The 22065-nt window shown below is 27.1% G+C and overlaps 2 protein-coding genes across 2 annotated transcripts; one reads left to right on the top strand and one right to left on the bottom strand.

Annotated features, from left to right (window-relative positions):
* Positions 1-1718: 1718 nt before the first annotated feature.
* Positions 1719-3662, top strand: GO595_001603 (cytoplasmic heat shock protein 70; the record flags this gene model as incomplete). Its single annotated transcript, XM_067914420.1, has 1 exon — positions 1719-3662. One exon carries the CDS (start codon positions 1719-1721, stop codon positions 3660-3662), a length of 1944 nt encoding a protein of 647 aa, XP_067778179.1.
* Positions 3663-19719: 16057 nt separating this feature from the next.
* GO595_001602 (ribosomal protein S19e) lies at positions 19720-20166 on the bottom strand (the record flags this gene model as incomplete). Its single annotated transcript, XM_067914419.1, has 1 exon — positions 19720-20166. One exon carries the CDS (start codon positions 20164-20166, stop codon positions 19720-19722), a length of 447 nt encoding a protein of 148 aa, XP_067778178.1.
* Between the last annotated feature and the right edge of the window lie 1899 nt (positions 20167-22065).

Genomic DNA, 22065 nt, shown 5'->3' with positions numbered 1-22065 from the left:
TTTAATAACAATTCCATTATTTCTTGCGATTCACATCGTAAAGCAATTGCAAAATGACTATTTTTAAAATTAAAATGTTGTGCATTATACCAAGTTCTTATATTAGGGATTATTCTTGGATCATTTAAAATTATTTTTACAAATTCTATTCTATTGTTCTCCATTGCACATCCCAAAGGATTTATTTCAGTAAAGCCATCACATGTTTCTTTATTAATATCAATACTTGGAATTTCCATTAATTTCTTAAAAATCTCAAAGTTACCATTTTTACAACACAAAAAAAGACAATTCATACCATAATCATTCGTGATTGTATAATCAACACCATTTTGTTGAGAAAGATACTCAAAGATATCAAAATCATTTAATTCACATGCCCTTAATATAGGAGTATAACCTTGAGTTCCTTTTGCTGACATATTAGGATGGAACTCATTAACAAAATACTTTATAAAATCGAGATTTTGCGATTTAATTACGGAGTCGAAAATTAAGTCGATATCGATTTGATCTGAATAATGTTCATATAAAAGTTTAAACATATCAACGTTCCCACTATAACAAACAGTGCTCATTTTTGTGTTGTAACCTTTAACAGTTCGAATATGTGTGATTTCATTTCCATGATTTTTAAGAAGTACTTTCATAAACTCAATGTTATTTTGCTTTACAAGTGAATAAAATATTTCATCAATCGAAACTTCTGTTTGAACTTTCGTAAGTCCATAAAGAAAATCACTTTGGAGACAGACGTTAACAATTTTTTTACTTATTCCATCGCAATCTAAATTAGTTATTATCCAGTCAAATACTTCTCTGTGATGGTTATAAATTGCACCACAAATATCTTCGGGATGAATCTTAATTTGCGATTCGAGAATATGTATGATTTCGAGATTACCGCCATAAACTGCATATGTCATTGACGTTAAGGTGCCATCGGTGATAAGTTTGGCCCCATTAAGTAAAAGAAATTTAAAGCATTTTGACATGCCACGATATGCAGAATAATTTATAAGACTTACTTGCCATTTGATTGGACTTGTGACATTGTTTAGATGTGGCATAGATGGAAATTCATAGTTAATAGAGATTGATGGCGATGATAAATATTCTTGAAGTGAATCAGAATCATCTTTGTCAATAATTGAAGATAAAACTTGTGTTATATGGGAATCATCCTTTTGGTGAAATTTTTGATTGTAAATTTCTGGATAATTTTTATTTGGATTCTTAAGTTCTTTGTCATAAATAGATTGGCTTACAATTCCGGAATGAATAAGAGCTTGAATAAAATAAAGTGCATGTTGAGAAAAACCATAAAATAAATTTCGACAAATAAGATCTTCTAGATGAAGTTGTTTAACAAGTTCGACAAATTGCTCTATTTCGTGGTACTTGGTCTCTGATATCTTGTATATTGAACGAATAACATCTAGTTCGTTTCCTGGATGTTTAGAAATGAAGTCAGATATCAAAAAAATTGAATAATCAAGCGTAGAAGAAGTTAAATCTTGAAGGGCGGTCTGTACGCTAAGAAGAGGTTCGAATATTTCGCATTCAACAAACATTTTGGAACATGCCATTGCTTTACCAAAAAATGCCAAAACCGATGAACTTTGAACTTTATAATTTCAATACTTTAAATGGTCGAATTTAAATTGAATTAGTAAATGCTCAACCAAAAAATGTATTCATAAGATCATTTTTTAATTATGTCAGCTATAGGTATTGATTTAGGTACAACATACAGTTGCGTTGGTGTTTTCAGACACAATCGTGTTGATATTATAGCAAATGATATGGGTAATCGTACAACACCGTCTTATGTTGCATTTACAGAAGATGAACGACTTGTTGGTGATGCCGCAAAGAACCAAGCAGCCATGAATCCAACAAACACAGTATTTGATGCCAAGCGTATGATTGGCCGTAAATTTAGTGATCCAGTTGTTCAAAAAGATATGCAACATTGGCCATTTAAAGTTGTTCGTGGTGAAGCAGATCGTCCAAGGATTCAAGTCCAATGGAAAGGTGAAACAAAACAATTTTATCCAGAAGAAATCTCAGCTATGGTTTTAGGTAAAATGAAGGAAATTGCAGAAAGTCAACTTACAGATAAAGTCAAAGATGCAGTTATTACAGTTCCAGCATATTTCAATGATGGTCAACGTCAAGCCACAAAAGATGCAGGCGTCATTGCCGGATTAAATGTATTACGTATTATTAATGAGCCAACAGCTGCCGCAATTGCATTTGGTCTAAATGAGAAATCTGATAAAGAGCGTCATGTTTTAATATTTGATCTCGGCGGCGGTACATTTGATGTTTCATTACTTGATATCGATGGCGGCATGTTCGAAGTTCGTGCCACAGCAGGCGATACACATCTTGGCGGCGAAGACTTCGATAACCGTATGGTTAATTACTTTGCAGATCGATTCCAGAAGAAGTTCAAATGTGATTTAAGACAATCGCCACGTGCACTCCGTACATTACGAACAGCATGCGAACGAGCTAAGCGAACATTATCCACAGCCACATCCGCATCCATTGTCTGCGATTCATTATATGAAGGTCATGATTTCATGGATAACATTTCACGTGCAATGTTTGAGAACTTAAATGATGAACTTTTCAGGTCAACAATGAATCCAGTTGCACAAGTATTAAGGGATGCGAACATGTCGAAGTCAGATGTCACCGATATAGTTTTAGTTGGAGGTTCGTCACGTATTCCACGTGTCCAACAATTGTTACAAGACTTCTTCAATGGCAAGCAGCCATGCCGTGGTGTTGATCCGGATGAAGCAGTTGCATATGGCGCAGCAGTACAAGCGGCAATTATCAAAGGCGATACATCAGACACAGTGAAAGATATTTTATTGTTAGATGTTGCACCACTTTCATTAGGTATCGAAACAGCGGGCGGAATGATGACTGTGCTCATTCCACGTAACACGACAATTCCAGCGAAGAAGTCAAATGTCTTCACAACGTTCTCAGATAATCAGCCCGCTGTTACAATCAAAGTTTATGAAGGAGAACGTTCGCGAACATGCGACAACAACTTACTTGGCACATTCGATTTAACAGGCATTCCGCCAGCACCACGCGGCGTGCCACAGATTGAAGTTACATTCGATGTTAACGCAGATGGTATTATGAACGTTTCGGCACAAGATAAGTCAACAGGTAACGTGAAGAAGATCACGATTAAGAATGAGAAAGGACGTCTTTCACAAGCAGATATCGATAAAATGGTTGCAGACGCAGAGAAATACAAAGCACAAGATGAAGAAGTGCGTAAGAAAGTGGAAGCGAAGAACGCACTCGAAGGATACTGCTTCGGCGTACGTAACTCATTAAATCAAGAGCAGTTCGCTAACGCATTGTCACAATCAGATAAGGACACAATCAACAGAGAAATCAACGACACACTTGCATGGATCGAGTCTAACCAAGATGCAGACGTCGCGACAATCGAAGCGAAGCAGAAGGAACTCGAAGGCAAACTGATGCCAATTATGCAATCTGCTTATCAACATGCAGCAGGCGGCGCACAAGGCGGAATGCCAGGCGCGAACATGCAAGAAGGAAGTGGAGCATCAGCAAATAGTGGACACTCATCAGGACCACGTGTTGAAGAAGTTGATTAAATGAACAAAATGTAATAAATTATAAGTTAAATTCAAATAATTTTTTTTTGATTATATACAGAACAGCGCAATTTATATGAATTGTTTGTTTTGTGTTTAATAAGCAGAAATAAGAAGAAAAATGAATTTTAACGTACAATTTTCATCCTATTGTTTATCTGAATGAAGAAAATAAAGTGCATGTTGAGAAAATCCATAAAATAAATTTTGACTAATAAGATCTTATAGATGAAGTTATTTCGCAAGTTTGACAACACAAATTAAACTTTCTGTTCATAATTTGAAAATGTAATTTTATATTTCATTTCAGTCATTTGATCAAAAACAATGAAAAATTTAATGCTTTTAATAACAATCATTAAAATTCATTTTATTAGATATTTACTAAAGAAAATTTTGATTTGAAGTGACAATTATTTTTGTTGATAACGGTCACCAGTAATCGGTTTATTTACCCTTTGATGGGTAAATAGTATCTTTATGATTTCATTCGATTCCGTTCATGAACAAATAATCCAAGAGAACAAATTCGATGAAATGCTCAAAGTAGAAATACAGCACCAAAAGTCGCGAATTATTTCGTTAATCAAGAAGACAATTTCCTCATATCGGAAATTTTCACTTACATGGTTTTCTCTCACCCGTATTCCTGACGCCTCTGTTCAGGCACTTTCTTCTTCGCTAAGTCAACTCGAGACGAGGAAAATTGCCGAATCTCCTACATCGCTTCAAATACCAACAGATTTCGCACTTAAAATCAACAACTTCATGAAGAACTACGACCGGTTTCTTCCGGTTATATTAAAATGCGCTGTTCATTATTTCCGTAAACCGAAAGTTATTCCGTCGGCATTTGTTCCATCGAGTTCCGAATATTCCTTTTTTGCCTCCTCATCATTACCAGCGTTATTTGGTTATGGATGGTGCATTGATCAAAAGCTTGCATACACAGATGCCGTTCTATCCATTATTGAATATCAGATAAAAGTCACAAACTCAATTTCATCGAGTTTCTTTTGGAACAATTTCCTTATCGATGTTGTTCGTCAGTATCTTCATATCTTAGATGCCCGAATCTTCCTTAAGCATTCGTTACGAAAGTGTATGAATCATTTTCTTGAGAACGATTTTTTTTTATCATCGTTACCCGAACAGTCTATACAGTATTACAAACATTTGATTGGCATTGTTACTGAAATGGTCGAAAGTATTATCACCGGCATCAAATATTTGCCTCCACATTTGAAATACTTCTTTAAACGGTCGTACGAAATCTCGAGTTCACTTATACCTGACGAAGCTTATCAATTAATTGAATACTTATTTTACGATTCGTTAATTTTGCCAGCGTTATTTAACCCCAAACTTTTTGGCTTAATTCCCGATACAGCATTTGATTTACGGTCAGTTCACCTGTCAAATTTGACTCGAATTTTTAAGTGGTCACTTAAGGGGGGAATTTCACAGGATGACTTAGAAAGGCAATTCAATGAAAATTTACCGGAATTTAACTCATTGAAAACTCGAGTTGTCTTAGAAAAGCTCGTAACGGTCGACGTGACATTTGAAGGAATTACGTTAGAAAGTATTCATAAATACTTTGATTTCAACTCACATTTCATCATGTATTCTGTAAATGATGCGTTATTAATACAGAAAATTGTTAACGAAGGAATTAATTTGATAGACAACGATCAGAATGAAAAGAATGAATTGTTACAACTATTGAATTTCCCATCGAGTTTAGATTCAGATAAACTTTTGGACTTTTGGTTTTCTTCATTTAAGATGCCACGATTTAATCAAATAATCAAATCGACAATCGATAAAAACATGGAAATACTTTTGCCGATATTTAATAATTATGCGGATACACCGATCAATGATAATATGTCGAATTTTGTTTCATTGTTAATTAATTATTTGTCTTCAATTCCTTGCTCAGGTCAAAATAATTTAAAGAGCTTCTTAAGTTATACCAAAACAAAGGCACAAGAAATGAATGATTTGGAATTAATTACGAAAACTGATGCAATCATTTTCCAATCAAAACAATTCGATGAACAACAAATCCTTCAAAGAATTGTCGACATATTAAATAATGAACATACAAATTGTAAAAAGAGATTATTAGTGTCTTTCCAACAACAACAAATTCATTACCATTTGTCATCGGATTTGGAATCAATTCAAGTCGTTGCAAAACAATTAGATCCAATTGCTCAACAAAGTATTTTGAAGTATTTCTTGGCTAAAAATAAACAAATTCAAACTGAATTCGAAAATAAAACGAATTTGTTTAATTCGAGATCGGATGAATGGGTACAATTCTTCGAAAAAATTAATGTCGAAATGATCCAATTCTTTAAGGTTAATGATGTGGAAGTTCAAAGCTTATCAGATATGTCAAGACAACTTCATAGTTATTTCTTATCAAATCTTTCTTATCAAGATTTTAAGGAATGTTTCCCTAACTTAGTAGCTAAGGATGCCGAGATATCAAATGCTTACGATGAGAAGCTAAATCGATTCGTAGAAAGACAAGAATCGCCAATCTTAAAAAGATTATTTTCCGTATCAAATTGTTTTGATGCGACGGTTTTCGAATTGAGAGGTATGAGCGTCGGGGTGCCCCTGGAACGTTTAGAAATTTTCGTGAATTGTTTGGATATGTTAAGAGAAGTTTATGCAATTGAAAAAGGGAATTCACCTCCGAATAACGACGAGTTCTTCGCTTTGGTAATATACCTTTTGTTAAAAGCAAAATTGCCGGATTTATCATTGTTACTTCAATATGTTAGTCATTTCATTTTATCTATCGATCCAACAATTCAATTATTAACAGAGAAACATCATGAAGCTCTAAGAATCTTTATAAATGCGGAAAAACAAATTATTAAATTATAAAAAATTGGGATTTCGATTGTGAACTTTTTTAAAATCTTTATAAATTTTAAAGTTGTGTTCAGAATGTAATCCTTAAAATTAAGATGAAGAACAATCAATTGATCAAATACTAAAACTTTATATATTTTTTAAAATACAAATATAACATTAATTTATTAATAAATCTAATATATTGTTCATGTTTTTCACTTTTATGCAAAATCTCAAAGCGTATACTGAATTCAAAGGAAGCTACGTCCTAATTAATACTGAAAGGACTGCAGAAATGATAAATAGGTTTGGTGCAAAGCTTCATGCTTTTACGTCATCAAGTAAATGAACCGGAATTAAAGAGTTATTCGATCAGCTGCTCAATTTGTCAATCAAATCTATGTTTCGAACCAACCAACAGCTGAGATTTAACGACGAAACAGGAAACTAAAAAATGCAATTGTTGAGCCTTAAAACATATTTTAAAAATTTTGTTCATCCGCTTATTTCACATATAATTTGATAAATAAATTCTTTCGAATAAAAATGATACAGTTTAATATGAAAAGCACACTTTATTATTTTAATCAATTTTTAATTTTCACTTGATTAAAATTAGAGTTCATTTCAAAACAACCATTTTTTACCTGTGAAACCCATTTTTATGTTAAACTTAAATTGGGACAGCATTTTTGTATTTTGATATTAATATTTTTATTTATAAAAAAGTGACTACCATTTCAGTGTATTTTGACGGTTATATAATAAAAAGTGGCCTTATTGAGCATTAAACTTTTTTTCTTTATTATCATTTATTATAGAAATTCCTTCTCATGGAAATACACAAAGCGAAACGCACATACTTCCATCAGATCAAGATTTTTCATGCCAATTTGTGTAAATAGTGGAATCACTTGAAGAAATCATTTTTGATTTGAATGAAAATAAGTAATGATCAGTTGAATTAACTATTAAACTTACCAGTGATAATTTTTTATTTTATAATTGGAATCCAATTCATTATTAATTTCAAGTGCAATCGACAAGGTTTGTCTGTAGCTAAAAACGGTTCCCCATTTTTATTAATTTAAAAATTCTGGGCACATCAAAGAGCACCCCAAATTTCTATCGAATTTCACATAACATATCTTATGCCGTCAATCCAGCGCCTTGTTCAAGGCTGCATACGATTTTTTCCACCTGCATTCATGTTATTATTATCACTCTTTTTGTTAGTACCTAATATGATTTGTTTCTTTCCGTATCTATTTCAAAATTCACCATATTATCCACTCTTTATTTTCAATGCAATTTTTACAATTTTTTCATATGCAATGTGGTTGTGGTGTTGGGGGGTTACAGTTCTTGGAGATCCAGGTCGCACATATGATGATCTTGCTTCAAGAGGCGTCCTTAGAGAAATTCTTCAAGGAGACATTCCAGATTGCTTACGTAGAGTTCCGCTTTGTCCTGTTTGTAATCTACCTGCTCCACCATTATCACACCACTGTGAGATATGTCAAGCATGTCATTTAAGATATGATCATCATTGCGGTGTTACTGGACAATGCATTGCAGACAAGAACTTTAAGGCATTTATTTTGAACTTTTTTTATGGTTCTATTTATTGTTTTTCACTTTTTCCAGCATCTTTAGCGACATGCACAAGATACAAATTTCCCCGTCAAATTTTGCCGCTTATGATGCTGATTTATTCTCTCATGTTTGGGGGGGCAATGTTCTTCGCAGGGTTAAGTTTCTTTATTGGTTCAGCTCAAAATATTTCAATTGTGCAAAAAGTGAAAGGAAGATTTAGCCTCGAAAAACTTTCCATCCTATTTTCAACATTTGGAAATACTTGGAAAGAAAGGCTTCTCCCAACTCAGAAGAAAGCAACAGATTTCGCTTGGCCAGGCGTCATTTGGAATACAGACGAAATATATTTCCTGTAAATAAAGTATATTAGACGATAGACTTTTCAATATAACCGATATTTTTCAGTGAAAAATGATCTTTTTATTATTGAATTCATTTTTGAAGTGAGGAATGGCTCATTTTCGAATTTTGTCGACCCAAATAGATAATAATTCTTTTAAATATTGTTAAAAATAGTAACTTTATGAGAAAAGCAAACTTTTAATTCAAAAAAAAGCATATTTCTATTTGATTAGGTGATTCAAACATGAAAAAGTAATTTAGAAAAAAAACTCAACTTAATATATGAAAACTTTTATATGTAATGAGCAATTAATTACTTTTAATTCATTTTGATCGAATTCATTTATATATATATATATATATATATATATTTGAATTTAATATATGAAATTAAGTTTTAATTTTGATTCTGTACAAATTGTTGTAAGACAAAATTTTTTTTGCCATAACTGACTTAATATGACATACTTTTTGAAAAAATTACTTGAAAAATAATGGAGTAAAACGACATCTATTGCTTACAGATATTCACACCCCTCGTTTCATTATTTTCAATGTGCTTTATTAATTTTTTGGCTATCGTCATTTTTATATCACTTCACAATTAACGGTCCAAAGGACGGATGAACCTTGCTTTTGCCCTTTCAAAGGAACCATTTCTTGCAATTTTACAGATTAAACCTATAAGCAATATCAAAAAGCTCACTAAGAAGCAAGAAATAATAACTTTTTATCAGTCAAATCAATTTCCAAATTATTCACAAAAACAAATTGAAACGATCAAAGCAAGTTTTGCCAAAAATCCGCGTTCTTTTTCTCTTCCTAGTTCTATCCAATTCAAATATGCATTTCAACCTAATTCATTAAAACTTTTAATCAAAATCAAAGATTGTACACCAAAAGAAATAGAAATAATATCGCAAATAGTATTGCATTCATTTCTTTCGTGGATATTATATTGTGAAAGGATGGGTTCTGTTGAGTACATAAAAATAATTTTGAAATCCCTTTTATTTGCTCAACAATCTCAATATTCATCTATAGTCAATGATGCCTTTATCTATTCAATAACATTTTATTTATCATATGAAGATTTTAGTGAGTTACCAAAAATCATTAAACCTTTTCAAACCTTTTTTATCAACACCAAAGACATTAACAAAGAGCATTATTCCGTTTTTTCATTATTTATGAAGCGATTTATCGAAGTTCGATATGAAGATACAGATAATTTTTTTGAGGCACTTACTACCATCATTTGTAATTCATATGACAAAATTCCACAAAGCGAAATAGTGTCCATTGGCTCCGCCTTATCTCCATATCTCTATAATTTATATTTACCATCGATTATCTTATTAAGTAAAATCATACAATTAATGAGTTCCGATTTTGTAGTCATTATAATACAAATTATTGGAAATGGATTTGCAGATGCGTTACAAAACATGGAACCATTTATTGCGCAAAACATAACAAATGATTCCATAATATATCCACAAATTAATTATCCAATTGAACCGATTAAAACATTTCAAAAATTAAAAACATTTAATAATGAAATAATTATTAATAAATATCATAAAACTTCAACAAACATAAACTTGGATTTTTTAATTGACTCGGAGTTATTAGAAAAAATCGATAAAATATCAGAAATATTAAATGAGAATCCGAATTTTATTGATTATTTCATTGAGATATTTATTAAATGGATCCAAAAACATTCGAATGATCAAAACGTTATTAATTTATACATTGTTTTTTTGATATTTATAACTAAAATTGATATGAATAATTGTAAAATCGATTTAACGAATGTGTTATTTAATCAAATCATATTTTCGCCTTATGTAACAAATGTTTCTTCTGGTATTGAATCAGCAAGAGAAATTTCATTTAAATTCATAATGAAAAATGGTATAAAAGAAATTATTAATATAATATCGAAATCGATTTCGACGCCATTAATATTAATTGACTTAACGAAACGAATAATGAAAAATTTGGACAAATTAAAACCTTTTATATTAGAATCAAATGATTTTATTACTGTGATAGTTAATTCTTTATTATATTATCAAAAGTTAAATTTAGAAGGTAAAAAAGAAGTCGAAAATGTTCGAATTGAATTATTTTCTTTTATTTCATATTTGTTTAAAGATAATGAAATTTTATATATGTTTTTTAACAACGAATATTTCATAAGAAGTTTATTTTCATTCTTTTTCGAAGAGAATTTACAAAATTTCGTATTAAAAATCATTGAGAAATATTTAGAAAGAATTCATTCGACTTCTTTTATTAAATATTTTAAAAATGTCTTTGAGCAAATTAATGAGGATTCTATCATTTTATATAATAAATTGCTCGATTTCATTTGTACTGATACTGATACTATTAATATGTTTAGTTCTAAAATGATAATTTCATCGATTTTACAAAAAGCGCATTTTTCGATTAATCGAATTTTCATATTTTTGGAATTACTTTCTTCACAATATAAATTCTCTATTTTCGATATAATTACATTAATAAATGAATGTAAAAAAGTTAATCCAACTCAAGAAATGATTGATTCGATTGAGAAAATTTTATCCGGAAATGAAATCGAAAATTATACAATGCCAACATTTATTATAAAACAACAAAATTTTTTAATTTTATTTTTTGTTATCTTTGAAAACACCGAATTTTTTGAGCAAGTCATTGATTTCATTATAAAATTATGTGAATTTTCACATGAAAATATAATTTCTTGTCATAAATGTAAATTAGATCAATATTTATTAGAACGAATAACACAAAAAAATGATAATCGTTTAATAATATTATTTAAACTTATAACTAAAACGATTTCATCTAATCAAATTGTATTAAATACAATTTCATATTTATATAAATATAATGATAATAAAAAATATTTAAATATAATCATTGAAATCATAAAAAATTTCGATGAACAAAATACAAATTCTTTTGTTAATATATTTTCACATCAATTAATATCGATAATTCCATTATTTTTAACTGATTATCAAAGTGTTTTTTTAATATTAAATAATATATTTTCAGTAAATTATGAATCAGAAAATTATTTTTTAAGAATTAATGGGTTTAATTATATATTAACTATTCTATTAAATACTGAAAACATTAAAAAAGATTTTGATCTTTATAAATATTTTTATGAAATGTTTCAAATAATTAAAAACATTGAACTTAAATCACAATTGTTTCAATCGATATTATTAAATTTTAATTTATGGAAAGATGATATATTAAACATATTATCTAATTATCAACAATTACTTTTATTAGATCAAACGATTTCATTTAAAGTTTTTTTAAATGAGATAATGAACTTTTATCAAACAATTCCAAACATAAAATTTGAGTTTATGAAATTAATATGTGAAATTTTACGAATTATTTATTGTAAATTTGATGATTTATTATTATTATTAAATTATATATTTTATGTACCTGAAATTAATATTTGTTTATTATTATGTGATATATTAAATAGCCAAAAGTTTTTACCTCGAATTGCTAAGAAAAATGATCTCGTTCCATTATATAATAAATTATTTACATATAAAAAATCGTCGAAAGTTATTATGAAAGCAATTGATATTGTTTTAGATTTACATAAACGAAATTTATTTAATATATCATTAGAAAATCATTTAAATATTATAATGTCAATGATATCTAATGAATCATTTAATACCAAATTCTTTAAACATATCATTAATTTAATTAATGAAAGTAATAATAATAATTTATATAATTTATGTTTTTATACTTTTTTGAAAACGAATGATAATAATATCTATGAAATAATAAATGAACTTAAACTTCAAGATAATATATATAAAGAATGTTATTGGTCATTATTTATATTAATTAAAATGATTAATTCGACTTCTAAAATAGAACGTAAAAATATATTAAAATATTTACTAAAAATTAAAAATCAATGGTTAATAATATATTCACTTTTGGATATAGTATCAAATTCTTATCATCGAAATCCTCATCAAATGAAAACCGAATTTTTATTAATGTTAACTAAAATCTTAATAAAAAATAATGAAAATTATACTGAAAATGAATATAATGAATATATTTCATTATTAAAACATTTCATATTTTTTCATATTGACCCATATTATAATGAATGTTTATATGAACAATTCATTAATTCTCCTTTTAATAATAACATTGAAATGAGAAACATTCAAAATATAATTTCATTTAATGAAACTGATAATTGTATTAATATATTAAACCAATTAAAAACTTTACAATTAACTAAAATGACATTAAAATTTGGTCTAAGAATTAATAATAATAAAGAATGGATTGATTTAAAGTTAGCTAAAAAATATTGTTTATTATTAATTGAGAAGAAAATTTATCAAAAAAATAGTTTAACACTTTTAATAATAATTTTACATTATATATTACAATTTGATGAAACATTTTTCATGAATTTATTACAAAAGATTCCTATTAATGATATAATGAATTTAAATATTAATGAATATTTAATCATATTATATAATGACATTAAAAAAATAAATAAATTAAATGAAATTAATATAAATATTAATGAAGAAGAAAATAATTTTAAAAATTTCGAAGGATTTGAAAAGTTTACGCGATCGTTCAAAGATTTTTATACTGAATTATATCCAATACATGATAAAACAATTGAATTTTTAACTAATTGTTTACCTCAAACATATCAATTTAATACATCATTTAATTGTGAAAACATACAAAACAAGATCACAAAACAGAAGTTAATATTTAATCAACAAAATAATAAGAAATGGAATAATTTATATCGATCAATATCATCCAAAGGATTTATTTGTTATTCCGATGAAATAAAACATGATTTAATTAGGGACACAATATTATGTAATCAACAAATGCCTTTATTAATGAAATATGAATATAAAAAATCGAACATTATCAACATTAATAATGAAAATAAAGTAAAAAGTATATCAAAGAATCGAACGAATCCGAAATATCTAAAGAAATATATACATTTTACTGATGAGAAACCATTTATTCATTATATAAAACATGATGATAAAATTATACATTGTTGTAAAGTTACTCCGAAAGGATCAATTCCTTATATATTACAATTAAAGAGTAATAAGTTAACATTAAAATCAGAAGAACAACAAAATAAACGAAAAGATTATTATATAACAAATATAATCATTGTCCGTAAGAAAACATTTTTACATTGTAAACTTTCATTAGAAATATTATTTAATTCGGGCAAAACTTTATTTTTATTATTTTATTCCGAAAATATTCGGAAAAAAATTTTTAAGTTCTTAAATCAAAAGAAGAAATTCCAATTAAATCATTTTGTAAATTTATGGAAAAATGGGAAAATTTCGAATTTCGATTATTTATTAATATTAAATCAATTTAGTGGTCGAAGTTTTAATTCACCAATGCAATATCCAATCTTTCCATGGGTATTAATTGATTATTCATCCAAAGAGATCGATTTAAATAATGAATCTATTTATCGTGATTTTAATAAGAACATTGGATCAATTAATCCGAACAGAGGAAAAATTTTAGATCGATTTTATAATGAATTAACAAAATTTTCGACAACGAATAGTTATTTTATGTCTTATGGCTTATTACCTATTAATATATTATATACATATTTAAAGAATATAAAACCTTTTTCATTAATACATTTTACTGAGAATAAATATAAATTCGATACAATGGAAAAATTGTTTTATTCGATTTCTACTGATTTATATAACTTTAGTGAATTAATTCCTGAGTTTTATTGTTTTCCTGAGTTCATAAATAAAGAACAAATTCCAAAATGGGCAAATTCGCCAATAGAATTTGTTTATATAATGAGAAAAGCACTTGAGTCTGATTACGTAACAAAGAATTTACCACTTTGGATCGATTTGACATTTGGCGTTGATCAAAAGTCAATCGAAAAACGTAATGTTTATGATAACGCGTTATATTTTAATGTATGGAATGATGAACGAATGAATGATATTAATGAGCGAAGATTAATTCGACATAAACAAATTTATAATGGACAAATTCCTCAAATGTTATTTCAAGTTAAACATTGTCAACAAAACAAAAACAAAAAAAAGATAAAAATTGATAAAAAACAATTAAAGTTAATTAAGAACAAGAAAATTATTAAAGTTAATTTTAATAACGAATTAAATGAAATTAAAGTTTATACAAATGAAAACAAAATAAAATTATTTAAATTTAATGAACAAAATCAAATAACTTCGAAACAAATAATTAATGAAAATATTTTTAATAATTTTAAAGTGTTAATTTCCAATGATAAATATGTAATTACTTATCCTAAAGAATCAATCATTTATATATATGATATAAATGATTTAAATAATTGCTTTAATAATATATTCTTCTTTAGAGATGATATAACATGTAGCGCTATATCAAATGAATTCCATTGTTGTGTAATTGGTTGTGAAAATGGTGACTTAATACGTTTTAACCTTGAAAAAGATAATTCGTTTTATTTCATCGATAATGAAAATTGTTTTTTAGATAATATTTTGATTACAAAATCTTTTGGTTTCGTAATTTGTTTATGTAATGTGTTTGAAAATGATAAATTTAATATTTATTTGAAGTTGTTTAATATAAATGGAATGTTCGTAAGGAAAATAAAAATAAATGAAAAAGTTTTTAATTTAATGTCATGGAAAGATAAACATGGAATAGATTACGTGGCATATAGTAATGAATTAGGTGACGTATTCGTCGCAGAAGCATTTTATTTGCAGTTTAAAAAGGTTTTTGTGGGATTCGGTAAAATTGTTGGAATGAAATTTAATGATGAAAATAATTGTTTCATCATAGTGTTAGAAAATGGTGAAATCGTTTTTCACCCATTTGAAATCTGATGTTGTTATGAAATAAATAAAAATAAGTATGCGTTTATTAAATTTTTTCAAAATTTAAAATGTGTTTTATGTTCACTTTTTTTTAAAGTTCTGAAAAAATGGTTTTTACTTTTTCTGTAAAAGATAATGCTTGATAGAAAAATTACGAAATTCCTTGGGAATTCTTCAAAAAGCTTCTTACAAGCATTAGAAAAACTTGAAGAAATTGTTTTAAACTTAAACGTGAAGAATATTAACGATTCTGTTAAAGCAACTATGGATCTTTTTAAAACTGATATATCAATTTGTCCCTACAAAATTTTAAGCAGATTTATATATTCATCATTTGTTTCACAAAAAACAGATTTTGAAATATATTTTCGTTTTATGAAAGAAATTGAATCCAAAAATAATAATAATGATGATTTATTTAATATATTTGCGCATTCTATTCTTAGATTGGATTCACAAGAATCATATTATCTTCTTGCTGGAATGATTGAAATGAATTTAATTCCATCAAATTTAGTTGAAAATAAACAAAAGACGCCATATTTCGCAAATTATATTCCATTAGAAGAATTACTTAGTTTAATGAACGTCCTTAACTCTTCATTTTTTGATGACTTTAAAAAAGACAATGAAGATTTAAAAAAGAATGAATGGGAACTTCACAAGAAGTTAATTCATGAAGGAGTAAATCCAAATGAAATAGCAAAAATAATTCGAAATGATGAAATCGAAAAACTTCAAGAAATATCATCACAATCAAATTTTGATTTTAATCAAACAATAAAACCATCACTTTATGAAAGATATTCATTTATTAATCAAAAAAGTGTTACATTAATTGATTATGCAGCATTCTTTTCTGCAGAAAAATGTTTTAAATATTTACTTATGAATGGAGCAAATGCAATAAACACAGGTAAATATGCAATTGCAGGTGGAAATCTTGAGATAATTCATTTATGTGAACAAAATCATTCATCATTTGAAGATGCATATGAAACAGCAATTCAATATCATCGAAATGATATCTTTAAATATATTTATGAAAACAAAATTGTTGAATACATATTTGTTACTAATCTTTTTTTGTTTTCAAATATAATCATTAATTTTAAGATATTTAACTTTTTCTTGAAGAAAAATGAAATAGATTTCAATTCTAGAAATAATCTAATATAACATTTAAACTTTATTTGATAAATTTAATGTTAAAAATTTTTTATTTGAAAATTATTTAAAAATTTTGATACACCACTTATTTGGGCATCACAAATTGGATTTATAGAAATGGTTAAAATACTTCTCGAGCAAAAAGAAATTAAAATAAATGATAAAAACTTTTTTATATTTTGTTTAAAATTTGTTTTAAAAATTTTTTATTTCAAAATATAATTTAAAAATTGTTTAACATATTTTATACAGCACTTATGAAAGCATCTGAAAATGGTCATACTGAAGTCGTTAAATTACTTCTTGAGCAAAAAGGAATTGATATTAATGCTAAAAATATTTATTTGTTTTATTTTACTTGCACTTTTCAAAATATTATTTGGAAATTGTTCAAAATATTTGAAACAGCACTTATGTTTGCATCTGAAAAAGGATATACTGAAATAGTTCAATTACTTCTTCAACAAAAAGGAATTGATGTTAATGATAAAGATATTTATTTGTTTTATTTTACTTGCACTTTTCAAAATATTATTTGAAATTTATACAAATTATTTGAAACAGCACTTATGTTTGCATCTAAAAACGGTCATACAGAAATAGTTAAATTACTTCTTGAACAAAAAGGAATTGATATTAATGCTAAAGATATTTATTTGTTTTATTTGATATAATTTTCAATAATTCGAAATTTCAAAATAATATTTGGAAATTATTTAAATTATTTCAAACAGCACTTATGATTGCATCTGAAAAAGGATATACTGAAATAGTTAATTTACTTCTTGAACAAAAAGGAATTGATATTAATGCTAAAGATATTTATTTGTTTTATTTGATATTTATATTAATAATTTCATATTTCAAAATAATATTTGGAAATTATTTTAAATATTTAATACAGCACTTATGATTGCTACTTGGTTTGGTTTCGTAGATATATTTAAATTACTTCTTGAACAAGAAGGAATTGATTTAATTGCTGAAGATATCAATTTATTTTATTTATTATATATTTTAACAATTTGATATTTTTATTTAATGTTTGGAAATTATTTTTATTATTTCAAACTGCTTATTCGAAAGCATTTTATAATGGTCATACAGAAATAGTAAAATTACTCAAAGAAAAAGGAGTTACAGAGTAAAAAAACCTCTGCGTATAAATTTTATTTTTAACTGAACATAATTTATGCTCAAAAAATCAAAGAAATTATAATGCGCTATTTATATTTTTTTATATACCAATAATAAGTGAGGGGATTCGGTTAACCATTGTGTTGTAGTTATGTAGATGATGTTTTCCAAGATGAGCATCAAATTAATTTCATGATATTTTAAATATTTTGTCAAATTTGCTTTAATTTTATATATAATATTAATATTAATGTAATTATTGAAGTACAACGAATAATGTTTTATTAACTCCGATTTTTGTACAAGACATTTGTTCAAGCTCACTTACCGATCAAAAGTATTCAAAAAGTCGCCATTTTTTTTGGTTGACGTTGCTAAATTAGCATAAAGAATGTACATTCTTAATTCCTTTAGCGTGTTATATATCCACATTCAAAAATAAAAAAGAGATGGCCCCAATCTGATTCTTTTCTTCAATATCTTCATTGATTTGAGATTGGCTTTCTGTAAACGTTTACGTAACATAGCCTGGCTGAGATGATTGAGAAAAATCCCAACTAACTGCACTCATTTTGGTTCTTTTCTACAAGATAATCTGAGTTTGTGATGACTTCTTCATCATTCAATGAATTCGCCCTGCATGGTTCGTATTATGATATTTCTTTTGGAAACTCTTCTTCGTGAAAAGAATTAACAAATTTGTTGTTTATAAAATGCATAAAAATTCCACACCCACATAATCAAGACACCCGCCATTATGTATACGTCCAAAGAAAGTCATTTTGAAAATATATAAATCTTGTTTGAATATTATGCGTGTTGAGATGGAAATTAATTTTAATTAAAATTTTTAGGTATTGTATTATGTTTAATAAAAAGAAATTTAGTCCTCTTTTGAATTTTGCTCTGGTAATTTGAGTTTGATCTTCTGTTCTTCCTCTGAAGCTTCTATTTCTGGTATCGCTTCGGCTACTTCTTCCTCCAGATCAAGTTTGTCGCTCGAAAATTCATCACCAAGCATAATTGTCCGCGCAACTTCATCAGCTTGGTGAGATTGAACAATTTCGCACCTTTTGAAGCATATTACATTAAATATGTTGATTACAAAAAGCAGTAACGATGCTACAGAACCGGAATATTTTCGTGAAACAAGAGTCAAAATAATTAATAATAACCATAAAAATGTGAAGGAATACAAGCAGCCCCAGAAAATGTTAACATCAACTGGATCTGGAATGTATGGATCAGGTCTAGAGTAAAATACCCATTTAGAATTTCCATTGGTTCCTGAATCTAAATACCATTGTAATCCAACCAATTTTAAGCCAAATTCATTTTTACAAAGCCAAAAATCAATAAACCCAACTAGTAAGTTGAGGAAAATTGTGATCAATGGATGAAAATTTAAAATAATTGATAACAAATAAATGAGAAATGATATTGATTTTGTTATTAAAAAAAGGTATTTGCTATGTATCCCAGTGGTTTTATCATTTACTGCACCTTCCAAGAGGACTTGATTATCTTCTTGTTGTGTGCTTTCTTTGTCTGAATTCATTTATTCTTAACGTATTCCATGCTATGGAAATGATCTTCAAAAAATCTTATATGTCAATTTCTAATGTTTAACGTTGGGGCTACAAGTTTTAAAAACTTTCATCTTTCATACCGAAAAAATTTAATAATATAGTATATCTATAAGATATTATGTCTATCCAACATGTTGTTTCAAAAATAATGCACGTGGGTATTTTGCAAAATTATAGAAATGATGTCTCAAAGTTCAATTTAGTTAGAAATGATTTCTCAAAATTTAAATCAATTTTTATCATGAAGTTTCCCCTAGTAAATGATAACTATAATAAGGACTATACATTAAAAAAAATGTTTTGTTAATGATCTAGCAAAAATATAAAAAAGTAAAAGAAATCAATTTCAAAATATTAGAATAAATAATTGTCATATGCGATTGTTTATTGTTTGGAATGAACTTCTTTAGCAATGAGGTCAAGTTGCTTTTGGCCTTTTGGTGTGATTACTCTGCCTCCTTTCTCATCCTTCTTGACATAGCCAATTTCTTCTAATTGCTTGAGCATGGTGCGGACAACTTTACCACTAGCTTGAGCAAAGTGTCTTGGAGCAGAACCATAGTTCTTATTTCCACCAAACTTATTACGGAGATATTGAACGCTGGTGCCTGGGTGGAGGTAAACAGTGCGAGCAACAGAAGCAGCACGTGTGTACCACCAGTTCATTAAGCAGGGTGGCATTTGCTTGAGATGACCAGTTTTGACCAAATCAGCCCATTTTGGTGCTTCAATAAGATGGTTTGTTTCGAAAAATTTTGAAAGTGTTTCGATAAATTCATTAGCAGCAACATCGCGAACATTAACGGCTTTGCCTGTGCCAGCTCCAATCATTTGGAAAAAGGAAAGGCCAAACAGAGCTTCTCAAAAATGCTCTTCTCGTTTTGATTGGCTTACAAAAAGTGCTCAATGCAGAACAGGAAACATTCTGCTCCAAGTAAATGCTTCGCTTACTAATTTTATGTGAAACACTTCAATTAAAATTTTGTGTATATGGAATACTCAACAGTTTGAAATATATATAATTATAATTAATGATTGATATTTTTTAATAACATACACATGGTGATTTTTCTTGAATGAAATTAACAACTTCAGTATGAGAATTTTCAGCTGCAATTTTGAGTGCTGTTCTATATAATTTAAATAATTTCCAAATAATATTATAAAATTATATTTTATTTAAATAAAAATTATCTTTAGCATTTATTTTAATTCCCTTTTGTTCGAGAAGTAATTTAACTACTTCAATATTTCCTTTTTGTGATGCAAGAATTAGTGCTGTGAAAAATATATTTTAAAAATTCCAAATATTATTTTGAAATAAAAAATTATTAAAATAAACAATAAATAAACCAAAAAAAATATCTTGAATATTAATATTAATTCCATTTTGTTCGAGAAGTAATTTTACTATTTTTATGTGATTATTAGAAGAAGCTTTCATAAGAGCTGTTTGAAATAATTCAAATAATTTCCAAATATTATTTTGTAGTTCCAAATCATTGGAATAAATACTAAATAAAGCAAAAAGATATCTTTATCGTTAATGTTAATATTAATACTTTTTTGTTCAAGAAGTAATTTTACTATATCTTTGTAACCCATTAAAGATGCGATGATAAGAACTGTTTGAAATGTTTTGAATAATTTCCATATTTCATTTTGAAACATAAAATTAATAAAATATATATTAAATAAACTAAAAATATATTTTTAGCACGATCAATTGTTCCCTGTTGCAAAGCATATTCGACAAGTTCAATGTTTCCTGATTCTGTTGAATAAATTAAAATATCATTTGGAATTTTGTTATTTTTAAGAAAATGTTTAACTAGAAATATGTTTCCATTGCGTGCTGCTTCATTAATGATTGAATTGCTGATTTTCATACCTTTTTCTTGCAAAAAAGTAAATATTTCATAATTATGATATATTATGCATTTCTTTCCTAATTCAATATTATTAAGATTTTCCATTTTGCTTTCATAAATATATTGAAAGATATTATTTCGATGATATTTAATAGCTGTTTCACATGCATCTTCAAATGATGAATGATTTTGTTCACATAAATGAATTATCTCAAGATTTCCGCCTGCAATTGCATATTTACCTGTGTTTATTGCATTTGCTCCATTCATAAGTAAATATTTAAAACATTTTTCTGCAGAAAAGAATGCTGCATAATCAATTAATGTAACACTTTTTTGATTAATAAATGAATATCTTTCATAAAGTGATGGTTTTATTGTTTGATTAAAATCAAAATTTGATTGTGATGATATTTCTTGAAGTTTTTCGATTTCATCATTTCGAATTATTTTTGCAATTTCATTTGGACTATGTCCTTCTTTAATTAATTTCTTATGAAGTTCCCAATCATTCTTCGAAAGTTCATCAATGTTTTCATCTTTACAATATGGTAAAATATCCTTATTAAATTCTTCCTTTGAAAAGTGATGCGCAAAGTATAAAGTTTTCATATTCTTAATGGTTTTTGACTCTATCAATTTTTCATTAATTATATACTCGATAAGATAATTTGATTTTTGTTTGTATTTACGGAGAAGAAAATGAATGAAATTTTTTAATATGTTTTCTTCCTTATTTCCTTCAATTAAATTAAGTTTATTTAAGAAATTAATATGCAAATCAAATTTATTTCCCGAACTTAAAAAACATGTATAAATCATTTGAAAGATAATAAGATTTAAAGAGCATTTATATTTA

The sequence above is a fragment of the Histomonas meleagridis genome (genome assembly GCF_020186115.1).
Source record: "Histomonas meleagridis strain 2922-C6/04-10x chromosome Unknown contig_146, whole genome shotgun sequence".
Taxonomy (NCBI): Eukaryota; Parabasalia; order Tritrichomonadida; family Dientamoebidae; genus Histomonas; species Histomonas meleagridis.
The sequence above is the reverse complement of the archived record's forward strand: the minus strand, read 5'-3'. Positions and strand labels throughout refer to the sequence as shown.